General features: G+C 43.2%; 1 protein-coding gene and 1 long non-coding RNA gene across 4 annotated transcripts in view; one reads left to right on the plus strand and one right to left on the minus strand.

The window, feature by feature from the left end:
• The window catches only part of PLXND1 (plexin D1), a 113,912-nt gene that overhangs the window by 28,687 nt on the left and 58,349 nt on the right, over positions 1–26,876 (plus strand). For all 3 annotated transcript variants that reach the window (XM_067544353.1, XM_067544354.1, XM_067544355.1), the window contains exons 3-11: positions 3,007–3,138; positions 5,356–5,456; positions 6,264–6,393; positions 8,538–8,709; positions 10,162–10,270; positions 12,070–12,172; positions 20,035–20,139; positions 22,666–22,755; positions 24,086–24,179. In XM_067544353.1, the coding sequence (XP_067400454.1) occupies positions 3,007–3,138; positions 5,356–5,456; positions 6,264–6,393; positions 8,538–8,709; positions 10,162–10,270; positions 12,070–12,172; positions 20,035–20,139; positions 22,666–22,755; positions 24,086–24,179 (1,036 nt within the window). The remainder of the gene's footprint in view (positions 1–3,006; positions 3,139–5,355; positions 5,457–6,263; positions 6,394–8,537; positions 8,710–10,161; positions 10,271–12,069; positions 12,173–20,034; positions 20,140–22,665; positions 22,756–24,085; positions 24,180–26,876) is intronic.
• On the minus strand, positions 11,347–21,655 carry LOC137150412 (uncharacterized). The gene is made up of 3 exons (XR_010918965.1): positions 21,432–21,655; positions 13,003–13,270; positions 11,347–11,398 (listed from the first exon to the last, which is right to left on the minus strand). It is a non-coding gene; the product is annotated as an uncharacterized lncRNA (long non-coding RNA).

Genomic DNA, 26,876 nt, shown 5'->3' on the forward strand with positions numbered 1-26,876 from the left:
CGCTGAAGGCAATGTAGGGCAATGTAATAGCCTCAGTCAAGTGCCAAGGTGCAGGGCCAAGGTTTCAATAACCTCAGTGCTTAAGAGTTTGACAAAGGAAGGTTTATGTTCCAGCCAATCACAGCAGTTCACTATAGTCCCTGCATCAGTAAGTCCATAGAGCAGGAAAAGATCATCCAGGAGAGACATGGCTGGAATCTGCTTTATCTCAGCCTGGAGCTAATAGTACATAATTTGGAATATTGGATCAGAATGCCTGGAGAAGAGAAAATGAATCCAATTTCTCTCATTGTTTCCAAGTGCTCCTGGCAGAAAAGTGGGAAAGATCTCAGAGACGCCCTCTGGTTTCATTTTTGCCCAGTGGGGGAGGTAATCCAACAGCATGGTAGGCAACTGACATCATAGCCAGGTGCACAGGGCCAAGGGTAAAGACACATCCCACACGCAGCTCCCGTTCACACAGTATTAACAGCTCTGCTTCCATTATCGTATCAGAGAAAGCAGCCTTATCTGCTGAACCTCCATTAGAGAGAGGCTCCTGACTACCCTTGACTGGGATAATTTGCTCAGATAGCTATAATTTAATTCTGCAACACAGCTGTGTAACCAGAAGCCTTTTTACCTTCAGGGCTCCTTGCTATTTGGCATGGGATACAGGATACTTTGTGTAGGTTCTAATACAGATCTTTGCTGTCGGCAAGAGGCAGAGGTAGTGTGTGATCAGCTCCCCCAGCAGCAATTATGGCTGCCAGTCGTACAGGGAATCAAATGTTGCAGGATGGCATATCACAGGGACCATTAGCTGTGCCACAGTCAAGACAGTCGATAATGGGAAAACGATGCTCGCAAAGCAGCAAAGCGTACAGTGTAGTATAAAAGCATGGCAGAGTCTAGCACCTTCCCTGGGGACACAGGGGTTTTCTACTGAGTCATCTTGATGTCAGGCACTGGAACCTGATGCACAGATACAGAGATATTTTTGCTGAATTACTCAGAGGTTAGACCAGGTTAGATCTAGTCCCTATGGCTATATCTACACTAACGCTTTTCCCCTAAAATTTCCCTCTGTCGCTAACACCAGCATAGCAGCAGTAGGGGAAGCCCTAGACTACAGTCCACCAGCATTATTACCGCCAACAATGTTATTACCATTAACAATGTTGGCAGCTTTGTCTGTTCTGGGGCTCCCACCACTGCTGACAGTGGTGGAGCTACACTAACGCGTAGCAAGGGTGGGAATTTTTTTAGGGCTAAAGGGCTAGCGTAGCAAGGTCTGTGAAGCAGTGGGACCCACAGAGAGAGATGTCTTCAGAAGAAAAACACTAGGAACAGCCAAGCTTGTAGGGGCAGGGGCAGGGCTGGCTCTAGACCAAATGATGCCCCAGGCAAGGAGCGTCTTTGGCGCCCACTCCCCTCCATTTGTTAAACTTTTGAATATCTTATTTTTTATTGCATTTGTAGCCCATTTCACAACTCCGATACGATCTGCGTGCATGATTTATCCCTGTCATATAAGATGATAAATTTGCATGCTAGGATCTGCAAATCTATATTTCAGATTTCATTTATTTCATGCCATATATAAGCAAATGAAACAGCATCTGAGCCCAGCGCCCCCCACAAGCCTGGCACCCCAGGCGTTTACCTGGGTCACCTGCCCTGGTCCAGCCCTGGGCAGGGGGAAAATTAGCTAGAAGAGAGGAAGGATCGTCTTGTGGTTAAGAGACTGGACTTGGGAGTCAGGAGATCTGGGCTAAGTTCCTATCTAGAGACTTCTTGTGTCACTTCAGGAAGTCATTAATCTCTCTCGACCCCGTGTGTAAAAAGGAGGTGACAATATTTCCTCTCTCCCATGTTATCTTGTTACTTTAGTTAGTAGCTTGTAATGGATATGTACAGCACCTAGCACAATGGGGCCTCAGCCTGAGCTGGGCCTCTGAATGCTGCTGTCATACAAATAATAATAAGAAATGAAGCTTATGGTTTGTTTTGTGTTTTGAGCTCCTCTTGAAGCCAGACCCTTAGAAGGAAGTAAATGTGGTTCTTAACATGAGGGAGTGCAATTATTTTGCTAGGAGTAGGGGGGGAACAATCCCTGCTCACATATGGTTATAGACTGAAAAGTGACTTTCACATGAAATTTAGTAGTGCCATATTTATGTTGTCTCAGTACCTCCTTATTTAACCTGCTTGGTTCACAGGTCAAATTCAAACCTGGGATCCAAAAGGCCAGTCCATTTCCTTTCTGCCTCCTGCATGATTGCCAACGATTTAGCTGATGACTCATGAGGCAGAGTCGAATCCAGATCACTTTCCCATAGTTCTCTTGAGCTAACAGGGATAATAGCTTGTTTTGGTCAGCAAAGTGGGTAAGTGTGATTCAGACACTTGGGGAAAAACAGATTCCATTTTATAGACACTTTTCTGACCATAACTGTTTTAATAAAGATTTGGAAATAAAATGTCTTTTGATGATAATAATTAATTTGCACATATATGTATGAGGACCTAATTCTCATTTTATTTATGCTGGTTTAAATCAGGAGTAACTCCACTGAGATGATCTGAATTAGACTAAGGTAACACCAGTGTAAGATTGGAATCAGGCACTGTAAATCTTTGTAGTGGCAGGATCTTCACCTTTTCATGGCAGAAGAAGGGCATTCCATGCAGCTTGCTAAGTCGGAGTCTTTGGTAGGAGACATTAAAAATGGAGATCATGTCAAAAGATCCCATGGCATTTCCCATCGGAGACGGGATTTGCTCTTCAGTGGCCAGTATTTCCCTTCCCCTCACAAGTGTTCCGTGTGGCAGGCAATTGCTTCCTTCCACCCCAGCGGAGTGGTGCTGTGTTTGGGCAGTTTATGAAGCACTTCGGGATTAAAACTGGTGTGAAAATGTAAGGTATTATTAGTTACCATTTTACTTCTAAGTTTATAAAAAGAGAGAGAAGAAGCTCTCCCCCATAACAATGTTTGATCTCAATGAATGGTTCCTTCTCACTAGATTAATCTGAATAGCGAGGCGGAGATTATTAGCAGGAAGTCAATTTCAGTGGCTTATGGGGAACCCATTCATCCCATCATGCAGTTCGATCCTTCTGATTCCAGCTACCTCTATCTCATGACATCCTATCAGGTAGGACTTCTTTTCTCCATACTTTCAGCAAAGTGCATTAATTTGACTTTTACAATCAGCATTGGCATAAGAAGCAGAGAGGAACAGAATGTTCTTTTAGTACCGGTGATGCACAGACTTGAAAAGGTTCAGAGTTTGGCTCTGGTCAGGAATCACTCCAAAGTTTGGATCAAACCTTTTCAGAACCATTCATTGGCGGGTCTACACAACTGTTCTGGAAGTCACACAGGAACAAATGTCTTTGCAAGATTTCTAATACCATTTCCTTCTGGCTAGGCTAGAAATATTGTGAGAACAGACTTCTGTCTAAAGTTTTGGTACTTGCACTTCAGAAGAGAATTTGGAAATGCAGACGTACATGAAAACTAGAGATAGGTCCAAGCCTCAAAATCCAGATACAGATGTCACCAAATTTGGGGGTATTTGGATCTGGAGGTTTGCTTTGACCTATTGCTGAGACCAGATCCAGCTGCAAAGTTTAGTTCTGGATCTAAACTTTCCCAAATTTAAGGGGGGTTGGATGGCATGATTCATGTCAGCTCCACTCATAGTGAAAATGAATGGGGCAAGGGTTCACGCCAATTCCTGTTTTCTGAACTGGTTCACCCTTCTCTATGCAGGTAAAGGTGAAAGCTACAGTGAAACGTGTCTTAAGCAATTACCTACAGGACTGACAAAAATAAGCAGATGTTGGTCTTTAACTGAAAGCTGAATAAAATTGTACTAGAAACTTTGGGGAAGCTTTTAAAGGGTCACTCAAGAAAAGAGTTTGCCTGGTGGAGCTGGGCCTCAGGGCAGGTTTCACTGTACCTTACAATTCACACACCTTAACTCATACGACGGAACTATCCAGCAGGGAAAGATCTCTCTTTTCAGAAGCCTGAAAATTCCACAACAGGAAGAAACAAATGATCTGTCTTTGCCTTCTATTAAGTGAACAGCCAAGAAGGAATAGAGTTTAGTTCTTGCTCCAAGCCCTGGTGGTCTGTCCTGAATTACATTTTAATTTGTTGAAACAGACGCACAACCACTAATTTCATATGTTGTATTTATACTTTCCAGCTATAATTCCCTGTAGACTGGCCATTGTCTTTTCACAGAACTCTCCCAGGGTGCCTGTTTAGCTAATATCTCAGGCCTTTTAGACATATCACAAACACTTTGGAGCACAAGATACCAGCTGTGAATCTTGTACTGGGCTGATGAAAACCCCCTGTGCAGTACTTCAGATCAGATAGTTTGGCCCTTTCCTTTAAATTAGGCCAGATCAGTTCCTTTTGTCAGTAGAATTTACATCTTGGGAATCTTGACAAGCGTGTGTGGAGGCTGTGCACAGCATGTTTAACCACAGAGGATAAGGAGAGGAGAAACTGGTCCAGGTGGTCGATTGTTTGAGATGCTGAGTGTCTTTTGGGAACTGAGGGTTCTCAGCACCTCACATTGTCAGCCCCTAAATTATCGAGTTCCACGCATTTTTCTCTCCCAAGTATTTAGAAATCTAGGAAAGAAAGCATGCAGATGACTGCATCCTCCCCCTCCAAGTGGCTCATACAGAGCAAGTCACCAGAGGCACCGCTGACCTACTTGCTATTCCAGGAATCATATTTTCCTACACGTGGATCTTTCTTGAACAATTTTGTATTCCTAGGTAAATTTTGGTCACATCATAAATAGACAAACATTGTTTGCCTCCCTCTAGGGGGTCTGGCAAGTATGAAATCTGAGATTCTCACACTTACTATGAGCCAGGTAATGTGCAGTGAAATGATGACAAAAACTGGTCCTATCTAAACCATCAAAGGGGTTTTATATTTTACTAATGTTGCTGTCCCCCATCTTGCACTTATGTTAAAGATGTGGGCTAACAAGAAACAGAAACGTATTGTCTTCTGTTTGCGCATACAGACTTCTGTTTGCTCCCATTACTCATAGGGCCATAAATTGGAGTGATGAAAAAGTCTAACCCATGTCCCTGCCAGGGCAGGATTGTTTCCCCTTAGTACAGTTCCTCATACATCATCTAGTCTATTGTACAAAGTGCTTCATATGTGAATCTCATTCATACCTCATTGTTGTCAACAAGAAGTTTCCTTTCCGTTGTCAAGAAGCGCGCCCCTCCCCAGAGAGTTGTTTTTGTGCGGGGGTTGGTGTGTGGCATCTGAAAGCGTTTGGATACCTTGGGAATGATAGTGACCTTGGGTTTTGCCTGTTGCACAGATGACCCGTGTGAAGGTGGCTGCCTGTGACCAGTATGCAACGTGTACGGAGTGCCTGGCTGCAGCCGATGCTTACTGTGGATGGTGCACAATGGAGACCAGGTAGAACTTCTTGTATCTTCTCCTGGTGATTGTCTTTGGACCTCTTGCTCAGCGTTTCAGCAGATTGTTGGTTTGCTATACAGGCATGCTACCCTACAACCTTTGCCTAATCTTTCCTAGTTTTTACCAAATACAGACAATCCTTTTTAAAGATGCCTCAGGCCCAGTTAAGCTTTAAGAGTGCACTTTTGTGCTTACACTTAATTGCATCTGCATTTGTATGCCTACAGCTAATTGTGAATGCAGTGAATAGGTGTTAGCCATCTAATCACTTACTGTGAGTACAAACAGCTAGTTAGAAAGCCAAGTCCTGTCCTTGGCAACTGCAGTTACATGTGGGCACAATTCAATACATACCCAAAAATCAGGCCACAAATTAGACTCTGTCCTTCCAAATCAGGTCCATAATTTTTGACCAGACACACATGTACATGTACAGCTATTTCTCTCTTGTTTTGCACTCAGTCAATGCAGTCTCATCTCTCCCCATCACATACACGTATTTCCCATTGATGCTAACAGGAGTGGTGTGCTGCCATTTTGAGGACCGGTACTAACCCCGTAGCACAATAGGCTGAAACACAGAAGTTGGAGAGATGGGAGGAAGGCTCTGGATTTCCTCAGAACCTTCTTCATAATTATCACAGCTGTTTTATTAATATATTTAAAGGCATCCCACCATAAGTTGTGCCTCTGTTTATTTCAGGTGTTCTCTGCAGCACGAGAACCTTCTTCATAATTATCACAGCTGTTTTATTAATATATTTAAAGGCATCCCACCATAAGTTGTGCCTCTGTTTATTTCAGGTGTTCTCTGCAGCACGATTGTGTTAATTCCACTGAGCCAAATTTCTGGACAAGTGCAAGTGAGGGAGAGCAGCAGTGTCCTTCAATGATAATCATGCCATCGGAAATTAAAATTGACGCTGTCAGCCAGGTACATCTACTGTGGATACAGGTTAATGAAGTGCTGTAGGCCACAGGTCACCAACTCTTTTCAGTGCTCACAGATGTGATTGCTTTAGCTAGAACAATGGTTCCCAACATTTTGGAGGCAACAATACCCATTAGCTAGACTTCCACCCCACGTTCTAGCTGGAAACAGCTACTGCCCACTGCTTCCCATTCAGTGGTGAAACTGGTCATTGGAGCAGCTCAAGCCCCATTGCATGTTACAGAGCTGAGGCAAAATTTTCAAAAGCACTGAAGTCCCATTTTCAAAATTGACATAAGCGCTTAGGCGCCTAAGCCTAATTGCAAATCAATAGGACGTGGGCTCCAAAGTGCCTTGATATCACTTTTGAAAATGGGACTTAGTCTCCTAAGTCGCTTGAATGCATTTGAAAATTTTACCCTTGGTCAAAAAAATGAGAAAACAATTTTGAAAAAAAAAAAAAAGAAATTTTGAAGTTGTTTCCGTTTCCTGGGGTTCTAGATTAACTGATTATCTGTTTTTCATGACATTTTTAACAATTTTTTTAACCAACATTCATATCAAAATCAACTATTTTTGAAATGTTTATCAAAACGGTTGCTTTACTAAAAACCAAGTTTCTGGTAAATGAAAACATTTGTTAAACTTTTTGATAATGTCAGTGTTGTTGTTTTTTTAAAGTTGTGGTTTTAAAAGGACATTTTTCAACAAAGAAAATCTTTTTCATGCAAAAGATTTTGATCAGTTCCAGTATGTTGGAATGAGCTACTGACTAGGAAGCAGGCAGCAAAATGGGCCAGCGCTCAGCACAGAGATGGGGAGGGGGGAACCCAGTGTACTAGTTCCCAGAACCTCAAACCCCACAGCTGGTTCTGCTTCTCAGTGGCTGGAAACAGCTGGATTAGAGGGTCACTGACTGTGTACTTAGTTTTCATCACAGTGTTAAATCTGCAGCAAATTTGTATTTTAATTAAGTTTAGAGATAGGTCTGAGACTCAGAGTTTGGATGCATCTCTGAACTTCCCCAGAGCTCAGGGGAGATGTTCAGTTCAGGGTCTGGGTCTGGCAGAGCTGGGACACAGTCCTAGCCGCAAAGCTGCAAAAGATTCCTATTTGGCTCTTTTGAGGCAGAGGTTTGGGGCCAAATGATCTGCTGGTGTAACCCCCCTGACTGTGCCGCGGAGTCACAACTGCAGAGAACTTTGCCTTGGTATTTTATTTTAAGATAATGTACAAAAGTAAAGCCCCTCCCTCAAAACCTTCAGTTCCTAGAGCTGCTGAGGCAACAAGTTTCACAACACAAAATAAACCAACAAGAGTGCATTTGAAGTTCCCTTTGGAGGATTGTAGAACAACATTTTCTCCACTGAGCAGCTGTAGTCCTTCAACTGGAATGGCCTTTTTAATGTACACTTCAGTAAGTTAGAGCAGTTACCCTGCCCCCTTCTCTTGAGCTCCCGAGAGGCTCCTCTCTCCTAGGTGGGGCAAGAGGAATCAAGATCACATTAACTCCTCGTTGGGGCAGAAGGGTCTGCTCAGTATGGGCTTACAACACAGGTAGTCATCAGCCTGAAGGTTTGGCTACAGACTAGAATTTCCCCAAAATTCAAGAATGCTCAGATCTAGAGTTCTGGTTTGCCACACTCTCCTTTATTGTTTCATGGGCATAATCCCACCCTGGTCGTGTTTGGGGTGCCACAAGGAGCTGCGGCTGCAAAGGGAAGATTTATGCTCCAAGTTGAGGCGGGGATAGAACTAGTAGGGTGCTTGGGATGGAATAGGCTAGGTGGGACACTCCAAATGGAAAGGAGCAGTTCAGAGTTGTGTAGTGGGGCTCGTACCTTGGCTTTGTGTTTGGACGACTATCTGAATAAAACACATGGCTAGTTCTGAGTGTCAAACTATAAATGTACCCTATATATTTATTTATGGAAACAATGGGACTCTGTAGTGACAATGGTGTATTACTGTAGCAATTTCTTGTACACGTGACTTTTTAGCCATTAAAATATATAATGAAACAATCAGCTGTCAGTGGACATGTTTGCTGAGCTGGTTTATTGAGTCTATTGGCGGCTTCAATCACCTTGCCCCACTCTGTAAATCACTTTCTATAGCAATAATTGAACTGTTTGTCCAAATTTAAGGGCATTATCATCCAAATAAATGGAAACATCCCGAGTCTCAATGGAATGGAGATGTCTTGTGATTATGGAAATAATATCCACACTGTCGCCAAAGTCCTCGCAAATGACATCTCTTTTATTTACTGTGATTTTCTTCCAAGAGAGAAATATCCAGCATTCCCACCCAATCAAGGTATGTAAGAGAAAATGCGCTCAACATATTCCAAAACCTCTTGTTTGGAATTAATTTTCTTAATCGTTGCATTGATTCTGGGGTTTAAATGTATTTTTTTGCAAATAATACTATATATGGAAAGTATTGGAAAAAAGAAAAGCTGAGTAGCTTCTCTAATATATGAAATGTCACATTCTAATTACTGCTGGAAGTTCCTGAAATCTTTTTACCATCCTATGATGAGCTGTCAATCAGTATTTGCAAATCCATCTATTGTTACTGGTGGAATTTAAAAACCAGTTCAGATATGTATCTTATTGGGTTTTTCTGATGTTGCCTGCATAAAATTTGTTTTTTAATTTTCTTTTAATAAGTACTGAAATCTACAGGCTTAAGCCCTTTTGAAATAAGAACATTTTTGTTGTTATTTTTAATCATTACTATTTTACTTTCCTTTCAAATGTACATTTCAGAAGAAAATCCAAAAGAAAAAGTGAAGTGTGATCGGAGACAGCTCAGGAACATTAATACCATCTGCATGCTGCTCTTTCCAAAAGACTAAGACTGAAATTTTCAAACCTGCCCACAGACTTTGGATTCCTACAATATTGGGCACTCAGCATGAGATACCTAGGACCTGATATTCATAGACACTGAGCACCTACAGTCCCATTTGAAGTCAGGAGGATGCAAGCGCCCAACATCTTTGGAAATCAGGTCCACATTGTCTCATGCTGGGTACCCAAACAGGGAGGCATCCAGAATCTAGCCAATTTTGACCTAAACATTCTAGACTCCCGGGTGGGATTTTTACAAGTGTTCAACATTGGTCTAACTGCTCCCCTGCAGTCAATGGAGGTTTAATCATTGACATCAGTTGGAACAGAGTTAGGCTGACACTCTGAGCACTTTTGAAAATACCCACTCATATTAAGCAGGTTTAAAAGAGGTCATTGATATTCTCCCCAGATGTAGGAAGAATGGTAGAGATGAACTGCTTTGTATTGTTGCACTTCCTGGAAGAGGCTTTGACTCTCATCCCAGGTGTGTTTATGATAAGATTTTTTTTTTAAATTAAGCAATTAAGCAAACCAGCAGGAGAAATATAGTGTACAAATGTTAGTAGTCAAAAAAGGGATTATTCACCATTCTCTAAGGGTTTGCCCACACAGGGAAAATGAATAGGATTTTAAAATATATTAACTAACCTGTTTTAGTGAACATATTTTAAAATACCACTTAGCACCTAGTGTAGACAAAGACACTAATTAACTTTGAGGGCAAGGGGTTTAAGGTCAGGGGGATAAATGAGGAACATCTGAATTCTGTGAGGCAACCCAGAGGAAACCCCAGAGAAGAAAATTCAGCAGCTGGGATATTGTTTACTCAGAAGTTTGCCTTGCCCTCTAAGATTGAGCAAAAAATAGAAACTCTCTTGTGATCCAGTATTCTTTGGCTTGCTTGTTTCAGATCATGTGATTGTTCAAACTGCAGTACGGGTCAACGGCAAAAATATTGTCTGGGCCAATTTCACCATCTATGATTGCAAAAGAACTGGAAATATTTACCCAAGGACAGCGTAAGTGGTCTCAGCTTCCATAAATGATAGCAACCAAAGCGGTTCGGGGTGTGCGGAGGAGATGGCAGGGTGCTGACAAACAGTGGATTGCTCTGCTTTGTCTCACCTTACCACCAGGTGCTTGAAACTCCCAATTCTTTGTGCCAGGAGAACAGATGTAAATTGAGCAATTCGAAATGGTGTATGTGTGTCATCCGAGGGTGCTTGCTTGTGGGGTTAACTGAGCAGGAACAGCTCTCCTTGCCAGCGGGACAGTTTGAGTCCTGGGCAGGATTTGGCAGGACTGAGGATGATGATTGCCAGGGACTTATACAGGAAGGTCCTAGCAGCCTCTCAAGCCATCTGGACATTTTGATGGAGCCTGGCTTATCTCTTTTTTTTTTTTTTAACATGAACAATATTTTTCTTTGAACGTTTTTTGTATTAACCCTTAGGGTGCTGGCTAATCTCCAACTCTTTAGCACTCCCATACTAATCTGTCTGTGCATCTAATGTATCTAGTCAGTCCACTGTATTTAATCTACTCTATAGTATTTATAGAGAATCCATCACCATAGTCTCAGGGGACCTTGGAAGCGTTGTACCTTGGGACTGGACAGTTTCCAAGAGTTTAGTGGCAGCATCTAAAGGCTGCTGTGCCAAGGGGAGGGAGGGTTTCTGGCTGCAGGGAGGTGAGGACAGATTTGTACTCATGCCTTCAGATTCCCAAATAGCCCTGTCATCATCCTTGCCGCTCTAGAAACCAGCCCATCATCTTGTGGCTGACCTCATGACATATTCCACTGCCAGTTTTTGACCACTTCCTCAAGCTGGAAACCAGCAGGGCATGAGGGCGAGTCACAGCAGGAGGCGAAGCCTGGGGTGCAAACAAACTGGCATGGAGCCCAGAGCAGCTCTGTGCAGTGATATAGCTGCTGGATGGGGCAGGGCTACAGTGGTTGTGGGAGGTCCAGAGGAGGAGTAAGAAAGCAGGAGGAACCTCACTGGAGAGAGAGGCGGGAATTAGGAGCCGGGAGCCAGGCAGCTGTCGGGCTAGAAGGAAAAGAGGGGATTGAAGAGAAGCCAGGTATACTTGGCTCTCACCTCTCTGCTGAAAACCTTCAGGCTGGGTACGTTTGTCTTCTGGTTCTAAGGGTTAAACAACAGAAACAATCAGACAATATCCATGCATTTGCCACGCTGAGTCCCATCCCCTACATTTCGAGAACTGCTTGGGAGTAGCCGTGTATCTCTCATTGGATATAATGGGACTGTGGTGCTGGCTTCAACCCAGGGAACTCTACGCACATTTACAAGGTATAATGATGTGACCCAGTGACCCAGTGAGTGCAGGATTCCACAGCCTCTACACAAAGCCATTGAAAAAGCCGCCAGAACAAGTTAACTTTACCTGACTTAAGGGAAAATTCATAGAGTCTAAAAGACATATTTTTAAAAATGCGAGAGGGGCTCAAAGCTGCCTAAAGTCACTCTGTGGTCTAGAACCTTTGGCTTTGTGAGCCAGCATGAACTTATTCGTGGCAGTGACACCTTTATCTGCTTGTGGGGAGGTCAGCTTTGATGCAGAGTCAGGGGGACTGCCTCATTAGCAGCAGTTGGGCCTCAGCAATGAAAGGAGGGATACAATGACCAGAGCCTTCTCTGAATGGATGTATCCTAGGGACCATAAAAGAGAGAACATAAAGCCTTACAGGTATGCAAAGAACTATAACCTGACACTGATGTTTGGTTCTGTGCAGGGGACTGAAATCTGCTTGGCCTTTAATAATAAAGTGCACCTGCTTTTTTATGCTTTTCAGATGTACCAGCTGCCTCTCGACCAAATGGAAGTGTTACTGGTGCACTGAGAAATACACGTGTGTCTCCAGTGACTCTGATTGTGAGGACTCACTAAAGATGAATGTAAGGCACATTGGGCTTTGTTTTGGCGTATGATTTTGTAACTTGGCTGTATGGTTGTTATTACAGATGGGGTCAGCTGTGAGTTGACAGGCTCTGTTCCTGGCTCTGTCACTGATGTGCTGCATGCCCTTCAGAAAGTCTCTGCTTCACTCTATGCATCAGTTTCCCCATGTGTAAAATGAGGGTAATATTCCTGCACTTTTTAAAGTGTGCTGAGATTTGGAGATAAAAAGCTTTGTGTCGGTGCACAGGAGTTATGGCTTTCTAGACACTAGCAAGCTCACAAGTTCTGAAGATGCTTCTGTCTGGATGGGTAAAAGGATTGGAGATGGGCTACAGGGCCTATCACCCATTTGAATTTCTCTCCAGTTAGTAGCAAGAATAATTAGCATTTATGCAGCCTTGATTAACACCCTTGTGAGGTAGGTAAGTAAGTGCTCTTGCCCTCACTTTAGAGATGGTGAAACAGAAGCTAAGGGAGGTAAAGTGATTTACCCAAGAGTACACAGAGAGCTTGTAGCAGAGCCAGGATTAGAACCCAGCTGTTGCTAGTTTCCAGATGTGTGCTTGATCACATGGCGTCTCCAAGTAGTGATTACGTTGGAAGGCTATTCAGTGAGCTGTGCAAAGTGGTTCTGAGGGCTCCGTCCTGCTTCTAGCAGATAAGTGTCAACATTACATAAACTATTGGCCTGAACTGGCACCTTTGTTAGCCGCCTCAGCAGAGGGCATACAAAACTGAGATGGAGTCTAGTTTGCCCTCTCCATTCTGGGAGTGGTCCCTCTAAATTCAGGAGAGGTCCATGAGCAGACATTGTGGGGAAACTTACATTGAACGGTACCTGTTCTACAGCCAAATAGAGAACTTCTGTTTTCAGGGCGGTCAGTCCAACTCCTTTCATCAGTTTATCTCTGGTTTTCTTGCCGTTGACACTGGGGGATGTGTGTGTCTCATAACAGAGTAAAGAATTGTCCATGTGTGGGTTCTTCCAATTAGCCTGTTAAGCTTTCCTGGTCATTTCAGCAAGCTTTGTCCTTTGGTTCTTTATTACCATTCATGGATGGAGCAATGCTTGATTTCCATGCACCTGGGGATACCTGGATTTAAGCAATAAAATAAATATAGCAGTACCGTGCAATTCATTTAGTTTTTACTAGGCTGTTGTGGTACATTAATGAAATGGCAGCTAACTTGCTAGAGCGCCACTGGCGAGCACAGAAAATCACCTTTATCCAAATTACAGCTCCTAATAACACAGAGACTCGGCATACTCATGCTTCTGTGATTTAAACTGAAGTTAATTTAAATAAAATTGGCCTCTTAGCAATCAATCAAAGCCAAGCGTTTACATTTTAAATTGAATATTTCTTTGGCACTAGCGCTCTGAGCCTCTTTCAAGCTCATTCAGACAGAGACTTCCCCTTGCTTGTTACCTTTATACAAGGAGTTGGGCCCTATATGAGACTTTCCATTCTGACCTTCCAGACTTGACCTCAGAAATCTGATTACTTTCCATTCATGTCCCTTTATACCCTGCCTCCCATTGTGGAAATCTCTGGAACTCATGTAATTCATTAAACAAAGAAGGCAGATATGACTGATGCATTGCAACTTTATTCTATACTGTTCTTGCCATATAAAAACAGTATGAAAGGCTTCATGCAATTGTTGAGTCACAGCCATCAGATCATTCTTTGAGAATAATGTTCACTGCAGATTTAACCTTCTTCTTTGCTTGTGACTCATCTGTGAACAGATTTTGATTTTTACAAATTTCTTAGCAGTTTGTAATTATTAAATGAAACAGTATAAAACTGTAGCCCTTGCATGAATCATTCACTTTGGGCCAGATTCTTAAAAGTTCTCAGCACCCAACATGCTGAGCTCTTTTGAAAATCTGGCCCTTTGACTCTTTGTTCTTCTGTGTGTGGGACTAGTCACCTAAATCACCTGATGCTGTTACTGCTCCCTGGCTGGATGAGAGAAACTTTCTAAAAAGGAGAATGAATAAATGCAAACAGCGACTTATTCTTGCTCATGTAGCAGTAGGTAAGTTTCTAGATCATGTTCCCCTCTAATGGCTGCTCTACGTAGATGATAAGAGTCTTCTACTGCTTCCTGCTAGCAGAGTTACTCCTGCAGCTCAAGCAGTAAGGGCCAGTGCTGAAGGCTCTGGGTTCTTCCCCTCTGATACTGAATGTGATGTTCATTACACTCATGAATATCCTTCTTTCCATATAAATACTGGTATTTGAACAAACATCGATTCCCCAAATATGCATGTGAACATAAACCTCACATTCCAGCAGCTGGCCCAATTCAGCTCTTGATACTTGCATCAAATGAAATCAGCTTTCCAAACCAGCTGATGCTCCACTTTTCTTTAAAAAAAATATAGGTTGAATTTAAAATTAGACAGACCAAAACACTATCCAATACACTCCTGGGAACAATCCTGCATCGACGGAGGGATTCACTACGTTTAACCCAACAAAGTTTTTTCCATCGCTAATCACTGTGGGGCAGATCTTGAAGCTCTTGTTCAGTTTTTAACTACTGAGAGTTTTGCCTGAGTAAGGACTGTAAATTAGTCTCAGACACTGCAGTGATGGATACCTTGGAAATAACATAGGCAGCCAGCCAGCCTGGGATTCTAAAATTAACCCTCAGTCAGAGATCCATGACACATCTCACCACCCAATAAGAGATGCAAGTCACTTCCAAAATAACAAATCACTACATCGTGTTAATAATCTTCCCTGTGTTAATGCACAGTCACATACGCTGTCCCACGAAACGTATCCCAGGGTTACAGTGAATGACAATCTTATTGGGTCACAAAAAGGAATCCAGAGATCAGCTAAATTGGGTTAGTATTCATCCTGAATCTGTTCCCCATTCACAGGCCAATTCTCTTCTGTGGGCCACATTCTGTTCCCGGTGTAAATCCATAGTCATTCTGTTGGCTTCAATGGACTTAATCCTCCAGATTCACACTGCCCTACTGGGAATGAGAGCAAAATCCATCCCTGTATCTTCACAAAGCCTGAATTGTACAGCTCTGAATGCACAGGGGAGGGAAACTCAAAGCTCCAGACCCATACCCCCACCCTAAGTTTCCTCCAGGGGAAAAATCATTCACAGAGCATGTTACACCTACTGCCTGATCATTTTGCTTTTGCTCCTCTAGGGAAGATAGCAGTTTCAGTGACCCCTTGACCACAGACTCACCTCACAGCTTTTCAGCTTCTAGAATCCTTGGACTGTCAAAGGAACAAACTGTCTAAAACGCTGAGGATTAAACTAATCAGACAAGATCAGTGCAGCCAAAGGCAATCCTAAAAGGGCTCAGTGAAACAGATCCTGAGGTCCTTACTCAGGCAAAACTTCCTCTGGAGTCAATGGGAGATTTGCCTCACTAGAGATAGAATAAAAGTTAGGTAAGGACCCTGAGGATTTGTCTCCAGACTTGGGTGCATCTGAGAATCACTGAGTCTCTTGAGTTCACAGCTGTTACCTACTGAAATATTTAGAGCAAGTCTTCAAATGATGCTTCAGGGATATTAGTTTAGTTTTAATTAAGGGACAAATCATCAAAAAAGTGTGTGCCAATATGCACCCACATTTGAATGCACAGTTGCACACGAATATCAGGCTATTGCATGCACATAAATGCCCCTTTGCACACCCAATTACCTGATTTGTGTGTCTAGTTGCAGTAATTATGTGTGCAAATAAAGATGTACACTGTGCTTGCAGGCTGTGCTTTCTTTTTCCAATTATATGGGCCCTTTTCATTGGCTCTCAATGCCTATTGATCATGGATAATGTGAGAAGCTTTGCCCAGTGGTGAGAGCCAGGGACTGGTAATCAGACCTCCTGGGACCTGTACCTGCCCGTGACACTGGTTTGCTGTGTGACCTTGGGCAAGTCACTTACTTTTTTCCTTTTTGATTTAGTTTCCGCACCTGGAAAATGAAAATAATAATATCTATCAATAAGACTTATTTCCTTTTCGTAAAACTCCTTGACCTCATCAGATGGTAGGTGCTGTATAAATGTATAACAATAATTTAAGTTACCGTATTTCCCCATGTATAAGACACACCTTTTTTCGAAAAATTTGGGGTCTAAAAACTGGGTGCGTCTTATACAGTGGTACTTACCGGTGATGTACCGTAATACATTTATTTTCAAATTTCATGCCCCAAAATTAAGGTGCGTCTTATACATGGGAGCATCTTATACATGGGGAAATACGGTACCTAGGTGCTATTTAAGATTTTACCCCAAGCGGTAAAGATACATCCATCTCTGATCTCCTTATTCCAGGTACATTCAGGTAGAATGCATCTGCTGTGCTGCTGAACATACCAGATACACACACATGCTCCTGAATGTACCAGTCTAGACTCTAACATCCCACTGGTTTCACTGGCGTGGCAGTAGATGACAGTAGCACCACACAGGAGACAGTTCAGAACCAGCAACCAACAGATTAGTCCTTAAGGTTTCTAATAATCACCATGTACTTGTACACAGTATATTTCTACTTAAATCCAAAAGAAATTCCTGGGATATTACAGGGTTGGGTTTTTTGTTTTGTTTTTTAATTCAGCATTATTAGATTGACTTTTTTTTTCTAAGAAATCACTGCATGGAACCTGCAGTTTTGCTGACAAATGTAGAATTGCCCTGAAACCTGTTCTTTAATCTGAGAGTAGCTGCTTCTTGACACAAGGAGAGCAGGCATTAGTTTGCAGAGAAGGGATAATTTTATTTTCTATGGCTCAGGATGAGTTTGAAGCTGAATAGCGCAGGTGGCTCTGCCAAACTACATCCAGAAAGAAATTGGTCGTCTTTTTTCTTTTTCCTTTTGATTGATATTTTGGGGACAGGCTCCCACTGAGTCCTGATGTCTGTTCCTCTCCTGCCTCCATAAGGCCTACTACTTATGCCCATCCCTTCCCCAGTACTGCACTTGCTCAGAAAGAAGGGGAAGCAGGAAATCACCCTTAGGGGTTGCTCTTCAACAGTCTTGCAGAGCTCGTGAGTCACTGATTGGAAAGTATTTTAAGAGATGCCAGTGCAGAATCTCTTACATTTGGTGCATCAGATCCAAACCACATCTGAATTTGCTTTTGCTTTTTGCAAAGCCAGAACCCATTTTACAAGCTGATGTCTAGTTGACTGTGATAAGTGAGCAGGGGGCAGCATAAGATGAAGGCCTACAATTACTGAGGGGACATTATGTAAAGCCTTGAAGATCTGTCATTTATTGCGCTTGATGAGGTGGAGGAGAGGAAGCCAGTGGAGGAATCTAAAGGGAGTGGAATAACGTGGTCAGAAGGGTGAGCAGGGTAGATCGTCATCCTAAACTATAGGGGACAAAACAAAGACATTGGTCATACTATCGTTATGGTTATTTATTAATCTCCAACTTCCAGAGTAAGGTAGAAAATGGTCATGATGAACTGTATGTTCACAGAGGTTTGTTAAGACACGAGGGGAAGATTTCACCAAGTCTTTCCCATACTCCGGCTTCCCCCACAGTTTTATTGTATGAGAACCAAAGGGGCTGAGCAAGTGTTATCCTGTCTGACATGGGTAACTGCATGGGGACTAGGACTAGCCTGCAGCAAGCTCACATCTGGATCCTTAGTTCCCCAGAGTTCAAGCAGATTTAGATCTTGGGTCTGGTTCAGGCACATCTCTAATTCTGCCCCCTTGAAAATGCTGTTAACTAGGGGATTCATTCTTACCTGGGTTCCTATTGATTTTAGTAGAATTTCTTGCAAAGTAAGGTACTCTTCAGGCTGAGAATGAGGTCCTCAGGACAGCAACCTGAGCAGAAATAATTAAACCTTTACAAATCTTTCCACATCATAAAAAAAACCCAGGCACCTGTGGCATCTCTGCTGAGAGGCAAATGCCACATCAGCTCCACACAGGAGCATTTTAAAAATTCAGGCCCTTCTCCCAGATCCAGCCATGAATGAGAAAATCAGCTGGAAAGTTCCCTTTCCAGCCACTGGTAAACAGCAGGAGAGGGGACTGCAGGACAACGAGTTAATCGGCCCTCTGAGCGTATTTATCTGGCAAGCCAAGACAGCTGCTGTGACATGCAAAGACACACAAGACCATAGGAGTTTTCACATAAATGGCAGTCAGTCCCCATCTGCATTCAGTTTAACTCTTTTCAGTCTCATGAAGGAGACTATGGGTTGAAATCGCCCTTGAACCCTTTTCTTTGTTGTTTTTACTTCTCTCCCCCTCTCTGGTGTCTCTCTCTGTTATTTAATCTTCATGATGAGGCAGCACTGACTGTGCTTGATTAAGATCAGTGTCCTGATAAAAACTGAAACACGTTTTCTACAGTCAAACAAGCACTTTAAGATAATTCATTGTCCCTGAAGTCATGCTTAGAAGAGTCAGGAGAGAGGCACTTTAAGTGCTCAGAGTTCCCAGAGCACATAGCTTCCAGAACTATGAAAATGTTCACCTGTGTGTCTTAGTGTTATACGGCCTGATTCTAGTTTCACACTGGTGTAACTCAGGAGTATCTCCCCTGAAGTCAGTGGAATTACACTGGAGTAAAACTAGTGTAATTGAGAAGATAATCATGCCCTTTGTCATAAATTAGTCTGCATATCGGATCAAATATTCTGCTGTCATTTATGCCAGTGACGCCACTGTCAAAGGCATTACTCTGGATGTACCCTGGGGTAACTGAGAGAAGAATCTGGCCCAGTTTGTTGCTACTGTTTGCAGGGTAGTTTACATCTCATGAAAGAACAGGATGGATTTGTCATAAAGATCTGGGCTTCGAGTCAGACCAGTATCTGAGCCATCATTCCCGAGTGAGAAGAAAAGGACGGTGGATAGGATGGATGACTTTTTTAAATCATTTTTCAGTTTCATTTGGATCCTTAAATTCAGCCATCCTACTTTGGCTGCGCCCTCCCTGTTGCCTCTTACAGCCTTTCATAGCACCTCCCCTTCCCCCATTCACGCACACACAGGCGCACACACTTCTGAAATGCCAATGTGCAGAGGAGACCACTGTGAAGTGAAATCTCTGCAGGGGATTAAAGATATGTGCATTGCAATTTACAAGACATTTTGCTTTCTGCTGATAGGAGGGAGTCTCGCAGGAAGCTTTGCCATTGTACAACACAGTGTGTCTTTTTAATGTCACTCTGGCCCCTTCCTCTAGCACTTAAGTGACTGTAATAATGGGACTGTAGTCACGGCCCCAGAGTGGCATCTGAAGAGAGCATGTGGTTTTGCTTTTAATTTACAAATAATTTTTTTTAATGTGCCAAGTGAAGAGTCCCAGATTGACAGCCCTGTCATGGGAAACAGAAGTCCTCTATATAACTGCTGAACAGATACTGATGGTGGAGCAGCCCTGCAAAATGAGGCGAGAGAGGGTTGTTCAATTTTCATTCCCGTTTGGTCTTAGACTGAGACCTCCAGCCAGGGTGCCAGTTAGTGCTGACAGTGGTGATGAATGCTGTCTGCTGGATTGAGGCAACCATCTTGCTACTACCAAACAGCCATCAGATCGTATTAATTTTTGGTCACCACCTTCCTGGGCTGGACTTAAAGTGGTGACCCAGAGGTAAAAGTTAGGGTCACATTCCCAGTCTGATGAGCCGTGCAGTCACCCCAACAGCATGGGGTCAGCTTGTGTTTTCACTTTGTTTGGTAAGCTTCAGGCTGACTTTAAGGTATTACTGAAGGTGACTTTTTCACAACTCTTCTGTGTCTCCTTCTGTCTCTGTGCGATAAGGAGGCTCAGCATGTTCTCAGCAAAGTTTCCCACTAACCCTTTGTTTTCTTGTCTTCTAAATTACAGAGCACCATGGACTGTCCACGGATTGTACCTGCCTCGCTAGAACCGATGCCCACAGGGGCTTCTCAGGACATTACAATCTCACTGGCTAATGCTGCTTTCTCCAAGGTAATTGAATTTTAGGCGAAGCAAAAAGGCTCAGATGAGCTAACCAAGTCATCCTACTTTGGCACATAACAAGAAGTCCCAGAGCCAGACAAATGGACTCTGCTGAGGGAGTGCCACTCTCTTCCCATAGAGGAGTAAAGTCCCAGGTCCTCAAAGGTATTTAGGCACCTAACTCCCATTAAAATCTAGTCCTAAGCAGCTTACTCATTTCCACCTTGCATTAGAGACATAAATAGTTGTACTAACAGAAGGGCATTCATGGAAAATAGCCACCTGAGTGTTTTTAATATTTAAACCCACCCAAAGGGGAAATTCAACTTTCATATAGACATTCTCTAGGGACCTATTATAGTTAACGCCAGAACTTTCATGGCATGCGTGCAGTATGCGGATTTATGCACATTGTAACATATCCACTAGAACAAAACATTTGGGGGAAATAAAATTCACACTTTTTGTGGATAGGTTTTCCATGTTCCGGCCTATGAGCATGCAGGTGTCTGGTTCTCACAAGGGAATGCTCACAAAGCTGTATGCTGAGCAATCCCCAAGATCCTGATTTTGGAGAAGAAAGAAAGAAAACTAGCATGAAGAGAAAGATAAGTCCAAAAATATGGGCAGAATGCCCTGCACTAACCAGATTGTGGATTGGAATGCAGCTCAGAAATATATATTAACTTTATTTTTAAAAAATGATGTTCCTTTATGTGAAATCCTTTGGTACATCGGTGGTTGCATGGGGCAAAGCACAGCTGTGGCCACAGAGTGATGCATTCTGGGATGTTTAAGAATCCAGGAAGGGACAGAAGAAATAACAGGGAACAGGGGTAGGGAAATATTTTAATAAACGCTGGTGTTTATGCCAAACTGCCTTGTGTCATTTGTGGGTCAGGTTTTCAAAGTGCAGTTGTGTGTCTAATGGAGTTGTGGGTCTAATTCATCTGCACAGTTACCACAGAAGCACATGCCGAATACGTGTACACTGCAATAGCCAGGTATCTTGTCTTTTCTTCAGAACGATGAGCAGGTCTTGGGCATGTCTTCAGGTGTAAGGGGATTGGGCAGCAGGCATGCAGGATCAGGCTGTAGGGCAGTGACCTTAACAATGCTTCGGGAAAACTTTGTTCTGTGCATTACACCAGCAAGAGAACTGTGCTCTGCTGTATCTTGGTTGCCGTTTCCTGCCTAAGGTCTGGCATTTGTAAATAAGGATGTGCCCCTGTATTGTCAGCAAAATGGGAGAAAACCCAGCTTCCTCTGGAACTACAAGGTGGCTAAAGAGGAAAACTTACCACATGTAACCTGATCAGCAGTGGAGTAAACAGGAAGGTTACTGAGGCACCTCAATTCCCAGAGGACAGCCCAGACGACTACCTTGCAGTTTGACTTCCTCCCTCCTCCAGTCTGCAAAATCCTCCAGGAGCAGCAGGACAAGATTAGTTCTGCTATATTGCTCTGAAACAGCTCTGTAACTCATGATCGTTCCCAGCGCAGAGGGGATCCAGGAAGCGAGATCCGTTGCTGCTGCTGTTGAGACTGCTAATGTGTTAATGAAAGAGGGAGAGGGCATGGGTCGGTTTAAAAGCATACATTACATCGGTGTAAATGATTCACAGAGAAAGGATTTCAGCCTTTCTCTCTCTGCCACATGTATGCTGTGTGAGTCAGTGGGCTCCTGCCATGAATCAAGAGCTTCTTTCATGTTTCAGTCTCTTCTATCAAATCGGTGTGAAGTTTTTAGGGTATATTTAGTGCTCATTAAAGGTGATGGACTGACAGGCCCGGAGACGGGATTTATTCACATAGGATGTGTACACTAGGGTCCCTGGTGTTATTACTAACATAGCATAGGGAAATTTATTTTTGAAAAATACTGTGTGCCAGATCCTTATTTATACCATACCTCTGCTCAGCACAGTTGACATAGGGAGACAAAAGTGGCTTTAAGCCCAGATGACTGGCTGTGTTATAATTCAGCTCAGTCAAGGCTGCTAGAGATCAGTTTGGCTCTTGGTGTAACATAGAGCAGCTTCAGAGCATCTTTAAATTCCACCCTTATAAAAGCCCCCTAATAGTCATTACGCTGGCTAAGGCTCTCCAAAGTACTATACAGTCTGGCCATGCCACCTCCCATTCCTACTCAAGCTGCAGATTCCCTTACTCCAAAAGAAATCTTCAGTTGCCCTGTCAGAGTGGCTTTTCTGCAGCAGACAGGGGGGCCAGGATCTGTCCCTGTGTGTGATTTTTAACATGATGGTGATTAAGTGGTTATTCCCTTCATCATTTATGATTAACGATGGTTAATCAGGATCTGTAATCCCCAAATTCAAACCTCTGGGTCTTATTCCAATCTCTGATTAATTTATCCCCTTGGTAACGCCACTGATCCTTTGAATTACTTCTGATGTTCACAGGAGAAGGAGATCAGAATCAAGCCCTGCAGCTCCGTTCATCTCGGACTGTGAGGGAAAAAAATAGAAAAGAATAGTGTTGCAAAAACTCTCTCCTGTCTTCTCCTGTTTTTAGGACACTGATTTGGAATGTCATTTTGGAACTGACAGGACGTTTGAAGCCAGATGGGTGAACACCTCCACCATTCAGTGCAGTGGTGTCCTGGTAAGTATCTGGGCAGAGAGTCTGCAGGGCAGTCTGGGTTTTGTTTCAAATTGGGGCATTTGGATCGTGCCCATTTCAGCCTTCCCCCTCCCAAACATACAACAAATAAAACACCTCCTCCCCCTCAAACAATGTGGACCGGGAAAGGAAACAAAGCGGCTTTTAGCATCGCCAGGAAGATGCCCCAGAGTGCTCTTTGCATATGCTGATGGCTGGGGAGAGCATTCCAGAGTCACGGGCACTCTGCTTCCTGTCTTCTCTGCATTATCCCATGCGACTGTCTAGCTGCTCTCACCCCACCCAGTCTCCGCATTAATACATTAGTTCCCAGCATGTCCCAATACACTTCACCGGCCTCGTTTAGATAGTTCCTATTACAGGGTTCATCTAATCCTGTTGCTTCTAATCTGCCCATAGGCAGTGCTCAGTTTTGCAGGAAAGAGTGTTTTGGCACTTGGGGCTCAATCTTGCAAGGTGCTGAGTCCCTTCAACTCCTCTTGGTGTCAGTGGGGGATGAGGACCCTCAGCACCCTGCAGAATTGAGCCCTTACAAGGTCTAGTCATGCCCCCACTGCAGTCCATGGTAAAGTCCCATTAGCTTCTGTGGGAGTAGGCTTTCGTCCATACCAGCTGAACATATGTCATGTACCCGTACAGATTTGTGGAGAGACTGTATCAGCAGTGAGGATGGTGGGGAATTTGTAACAACTGGGAAGAAAAAGATGCTGTAGCTGTGACCTGAAGAGTAATCCCTAATTTACATACATTGATCTCAGTATCCTGTAGTAATGCTTCCAAAACTTCCAAGTTCCCATAGTGTCACTATAAAGTTAGGTGCTATTATTGCAGAAGAGGGCCATGCACCTAAGATACAGACAGAGCTTTGGGCCTCCCCAGTGGAAACATTTGAAAAAGAAGGTTGAGGGGAAAATTTCCTCCTAGGCAGATTTGGGGAAAGCATATATTTTAGTGGAACGTTGTAAAATATGTAGACAGGGCTGCCTGTTACATTTTCTTACTCATTTCCACGTAGAGATAAGCAGACGCAAATCTTTGTGTTAAATAATGCAAATAATACACCCACAATGGATGGTTCTGCTTTTGCTGAGGTCTCCATGAAAATAATTAAGGAGGACAGAAAAAATACCCTCCTTTTCCTTTTTCCCTGCTTCCCCTATTAAATATTGGAGCCTCTCATTCTGAGAAACAATGCTATCAAGTGTATGAGCACTGTTATAATGAAGGATGTTAGGCACCATATGTGTGTGTGTGGGTAATCTGCTATTTTAGTAAATGTTATTAGCACATGTTCATTTCTTTCTTCATGCAGCTCCACACATCAGAAAAAAGCCATATCTTCCCGGTAAACCTTCAGCTGAAGGATAAACCAGACAGATTCATTGACAGTCCACAGATGATGACAGGTTTGGGCTGAAGATATTTTTCACTCTGCTTTCATCTGGTGAAGTTAAAGGCTCCTAAAAAAACCTAACAAGACATGGTAGAGTCATGAGAGAGAGGGCTCTGCGTATCAGATGCAGGGACACAGACCATATGCACACAGATTAACATGTATGAGCATGTGTGTGCACACAAACCACATGTCAGATACATTTCTGACCAGACGAGCATGCATTTACAGCCCTAGAAATACATCCTGCATACACACACAGCTCACACACACACACACATCTCGTCCTCAGGCTAACACCCCAGTTTAGACTGCTCGCTTGTCACTAGTGTATAGAACAGGACATTCTGAAATAATAGATCTCAACTGAAAATGTGAAGTGTCTCCCAGGGTCAGTGAAGGAATTTGGCTCAAAGGAGATAAGCATAGATGGGGGAGGGCCTTTGCAGATGCTTTTATGGGAACTGGGATCATCATCTAATGTATTTTAAAAATGCACTTTTCTTTTAAATCTTGAGAAGGAATAAAATGGGTAAACATAATTCCCCCTTCCCCCATCCACGCTGTATCTCTAAGAAACAGCTCCTTGCTTCTTTGAAAAGACCTTGCTGCATCAGCAAACTAAACAAGGAGGAAAGAAGTCAGATTAAAAGTGCAGGGGGGAGAAGTGGAGCCCCAATCTAGAGGCTTGTCTACTCGGTGGGGTAATGCATACCACAGAGGTCTGATGTCTAAAGTACATTAAGGTGTTGCACATTAATTGATCTGTGTAGACTCTGCTAGGTTCCCTAGCATGTCTTACTGTAGTGCTGAAACAGGACTATGGAGCTATCAGCATGCGCCTGCAGGGTCTACACGGACCAATTAATGCACAACCTGTTAGTGTGTTTTAGAACTTAGACCCCCTATAGTGTGCATTGACCCATGTGTAGACAAGCCCCTAACTTAGGGCAGAACAAGCTCAGAAGGCTGGCCAGCTGAGATACAGTGTCACATGCTGACCACCTCCTCTGACTTGCCTCTCTGCCTTTGCCAGGCTCTGAACTCTTTTTCTAACCATTTGCTAATGTTGCATGTAGCATCTATGAGGTGGGTTCTTCTCTCACTTCACCAGATTTACATCATTGTGACTCCAAAGAGACCACAGAAGTTACTTTTAATTTACATCGGTGTAACAGGAGAATCAGGCCCTTAGCATGAGTTATAGTGGGAAGGTCCTGCCTAGACTGAGAAACACTGAAACACATCAGTTATAGGCTCAGACAGACAGGTTTCCTGGTAGGATATCTCAGGGTGGAAGGAGGCATCTTGCAGGAGAATCAGGCAGTGGGGAGAACATTGAAAACTCAGTATGGGGTGAGCATGAGTATGAGAGGTTCCTAGGGGCAGAGAAGTAGCTGCTTGAGGGGATCAGAATGAAGGCATTCTGATTTCTTGGACTAATCTAGGTGGTGGGTAGCAAAGGGGAAGGGGAAGTGAGCTGGGGTCACTTGTCTTCAAAATAGAGGATACTTGAGTCTCCAGGTGAGTACACTGGGATCAGAAAAGACAGAGAGGGAAACACCTGTAGCCTGCTAAATCACTGAGTCCATCAAAGAGCATTGCTCCACATCCATAATTGCATGGAGGAGTGGTTAATTTATGCAGCCCAAGTTTGGATTCAAATTTGTATAACTTGAATCAATCCCTCTACCAACTTCTGTGGTTCTATTCTACCTTAGTCAGATAGGTACATTTGAAACTACACAGAGGTTTACAAAAGCAATTGCAGATCAATTGTATGGGGCCAACAGTATAACCTCCCAAGCTTGTTGATTTTTCCTACCATTCTTTTTCAGTCTTTATTCTAAACCATGTTTCTGTCTCCAAAAATATCAAAGAAAGTGTCAGCCCACTACCTTAGTATTAATAGTACCCAGTGTGACACACAGAGTCAAGGAGCTAAACCAGCAATTTCTGCATGGAAAATAGGAGATTTTCATGCATAATTGTGAAGAATCAGTAGTCTAAGCACAGGGGGGTTATTGCATTATGTGTGGGGGGAACTGGGGAGAGAAAGCATTTTACCCCAGACAAAAAATTGACAGTTTGTTAAGTGATTAGAGGAGGGAGACAAGATTCCTAGGTTCTCTTTCTATCTCACCTCTGACTTGCTCTGTGACTTTAGGCAGGTCACAGTGGCCTACATTTTCAAAAAAGTTCATGCATGTTAAAGGTCTCCATTTTGGGGTGTTGAGTTTGAGATCCCCACGGTCTGATTTGGTGACATGCTAAGCATACCCAATTCCAGCTGAAGTCAGTCAGAGCTGTGCATGTTCCTGGAACCAGGCCCTATCTGTTTCAAGTAGGGAACCCCACAGCAGAGGTACCCAGAATCAGTGGACTTTTTTGAAAATGTAGCCTTTTGGTGCCTTAGTTTCCCCTCTGTAAAGGGGTGATTGGGCTGCATGTGAAAGCTGTGAGGGTTCGTTAACTGTGTAGTAGAGTTCTTTGAGATTCCCTCTGGTGAACAGTGCAGGAGAAGTGCCATTGCTAAGTGTGATTATTTCTGTGTTTTACATGCTCCTGCAAACGTGGGAGTTTGAGGGGGAAGGGAAGTGAAAATAATGTTTCCTGAACATGTCTAACTGTTGGTTCATAGGATACCCACATTTCAATGACTAAGGACCTGAGGGTTGAGAAGGTTACGTAACCCAGGCATCAGCTAATA

Source organism: Emydura macquarii, unplaced genomic scaffold (assembly GCF_026122565.2).
Source record: "Emydura macquarii macquarii isolate MOO-44397 ecotype Brisbane River unplaced genomic scaffold, CSIRO-AGI_Emac_v2 contig_968, whole genome shotgun sequence".
In the NCBI taxonomy this organism is placed as follows: domain Eukaryota; kingdom Metazoa; phylum Chordata; order Testudines; family Chelidae; genus Emydura; species Emydura macquarii.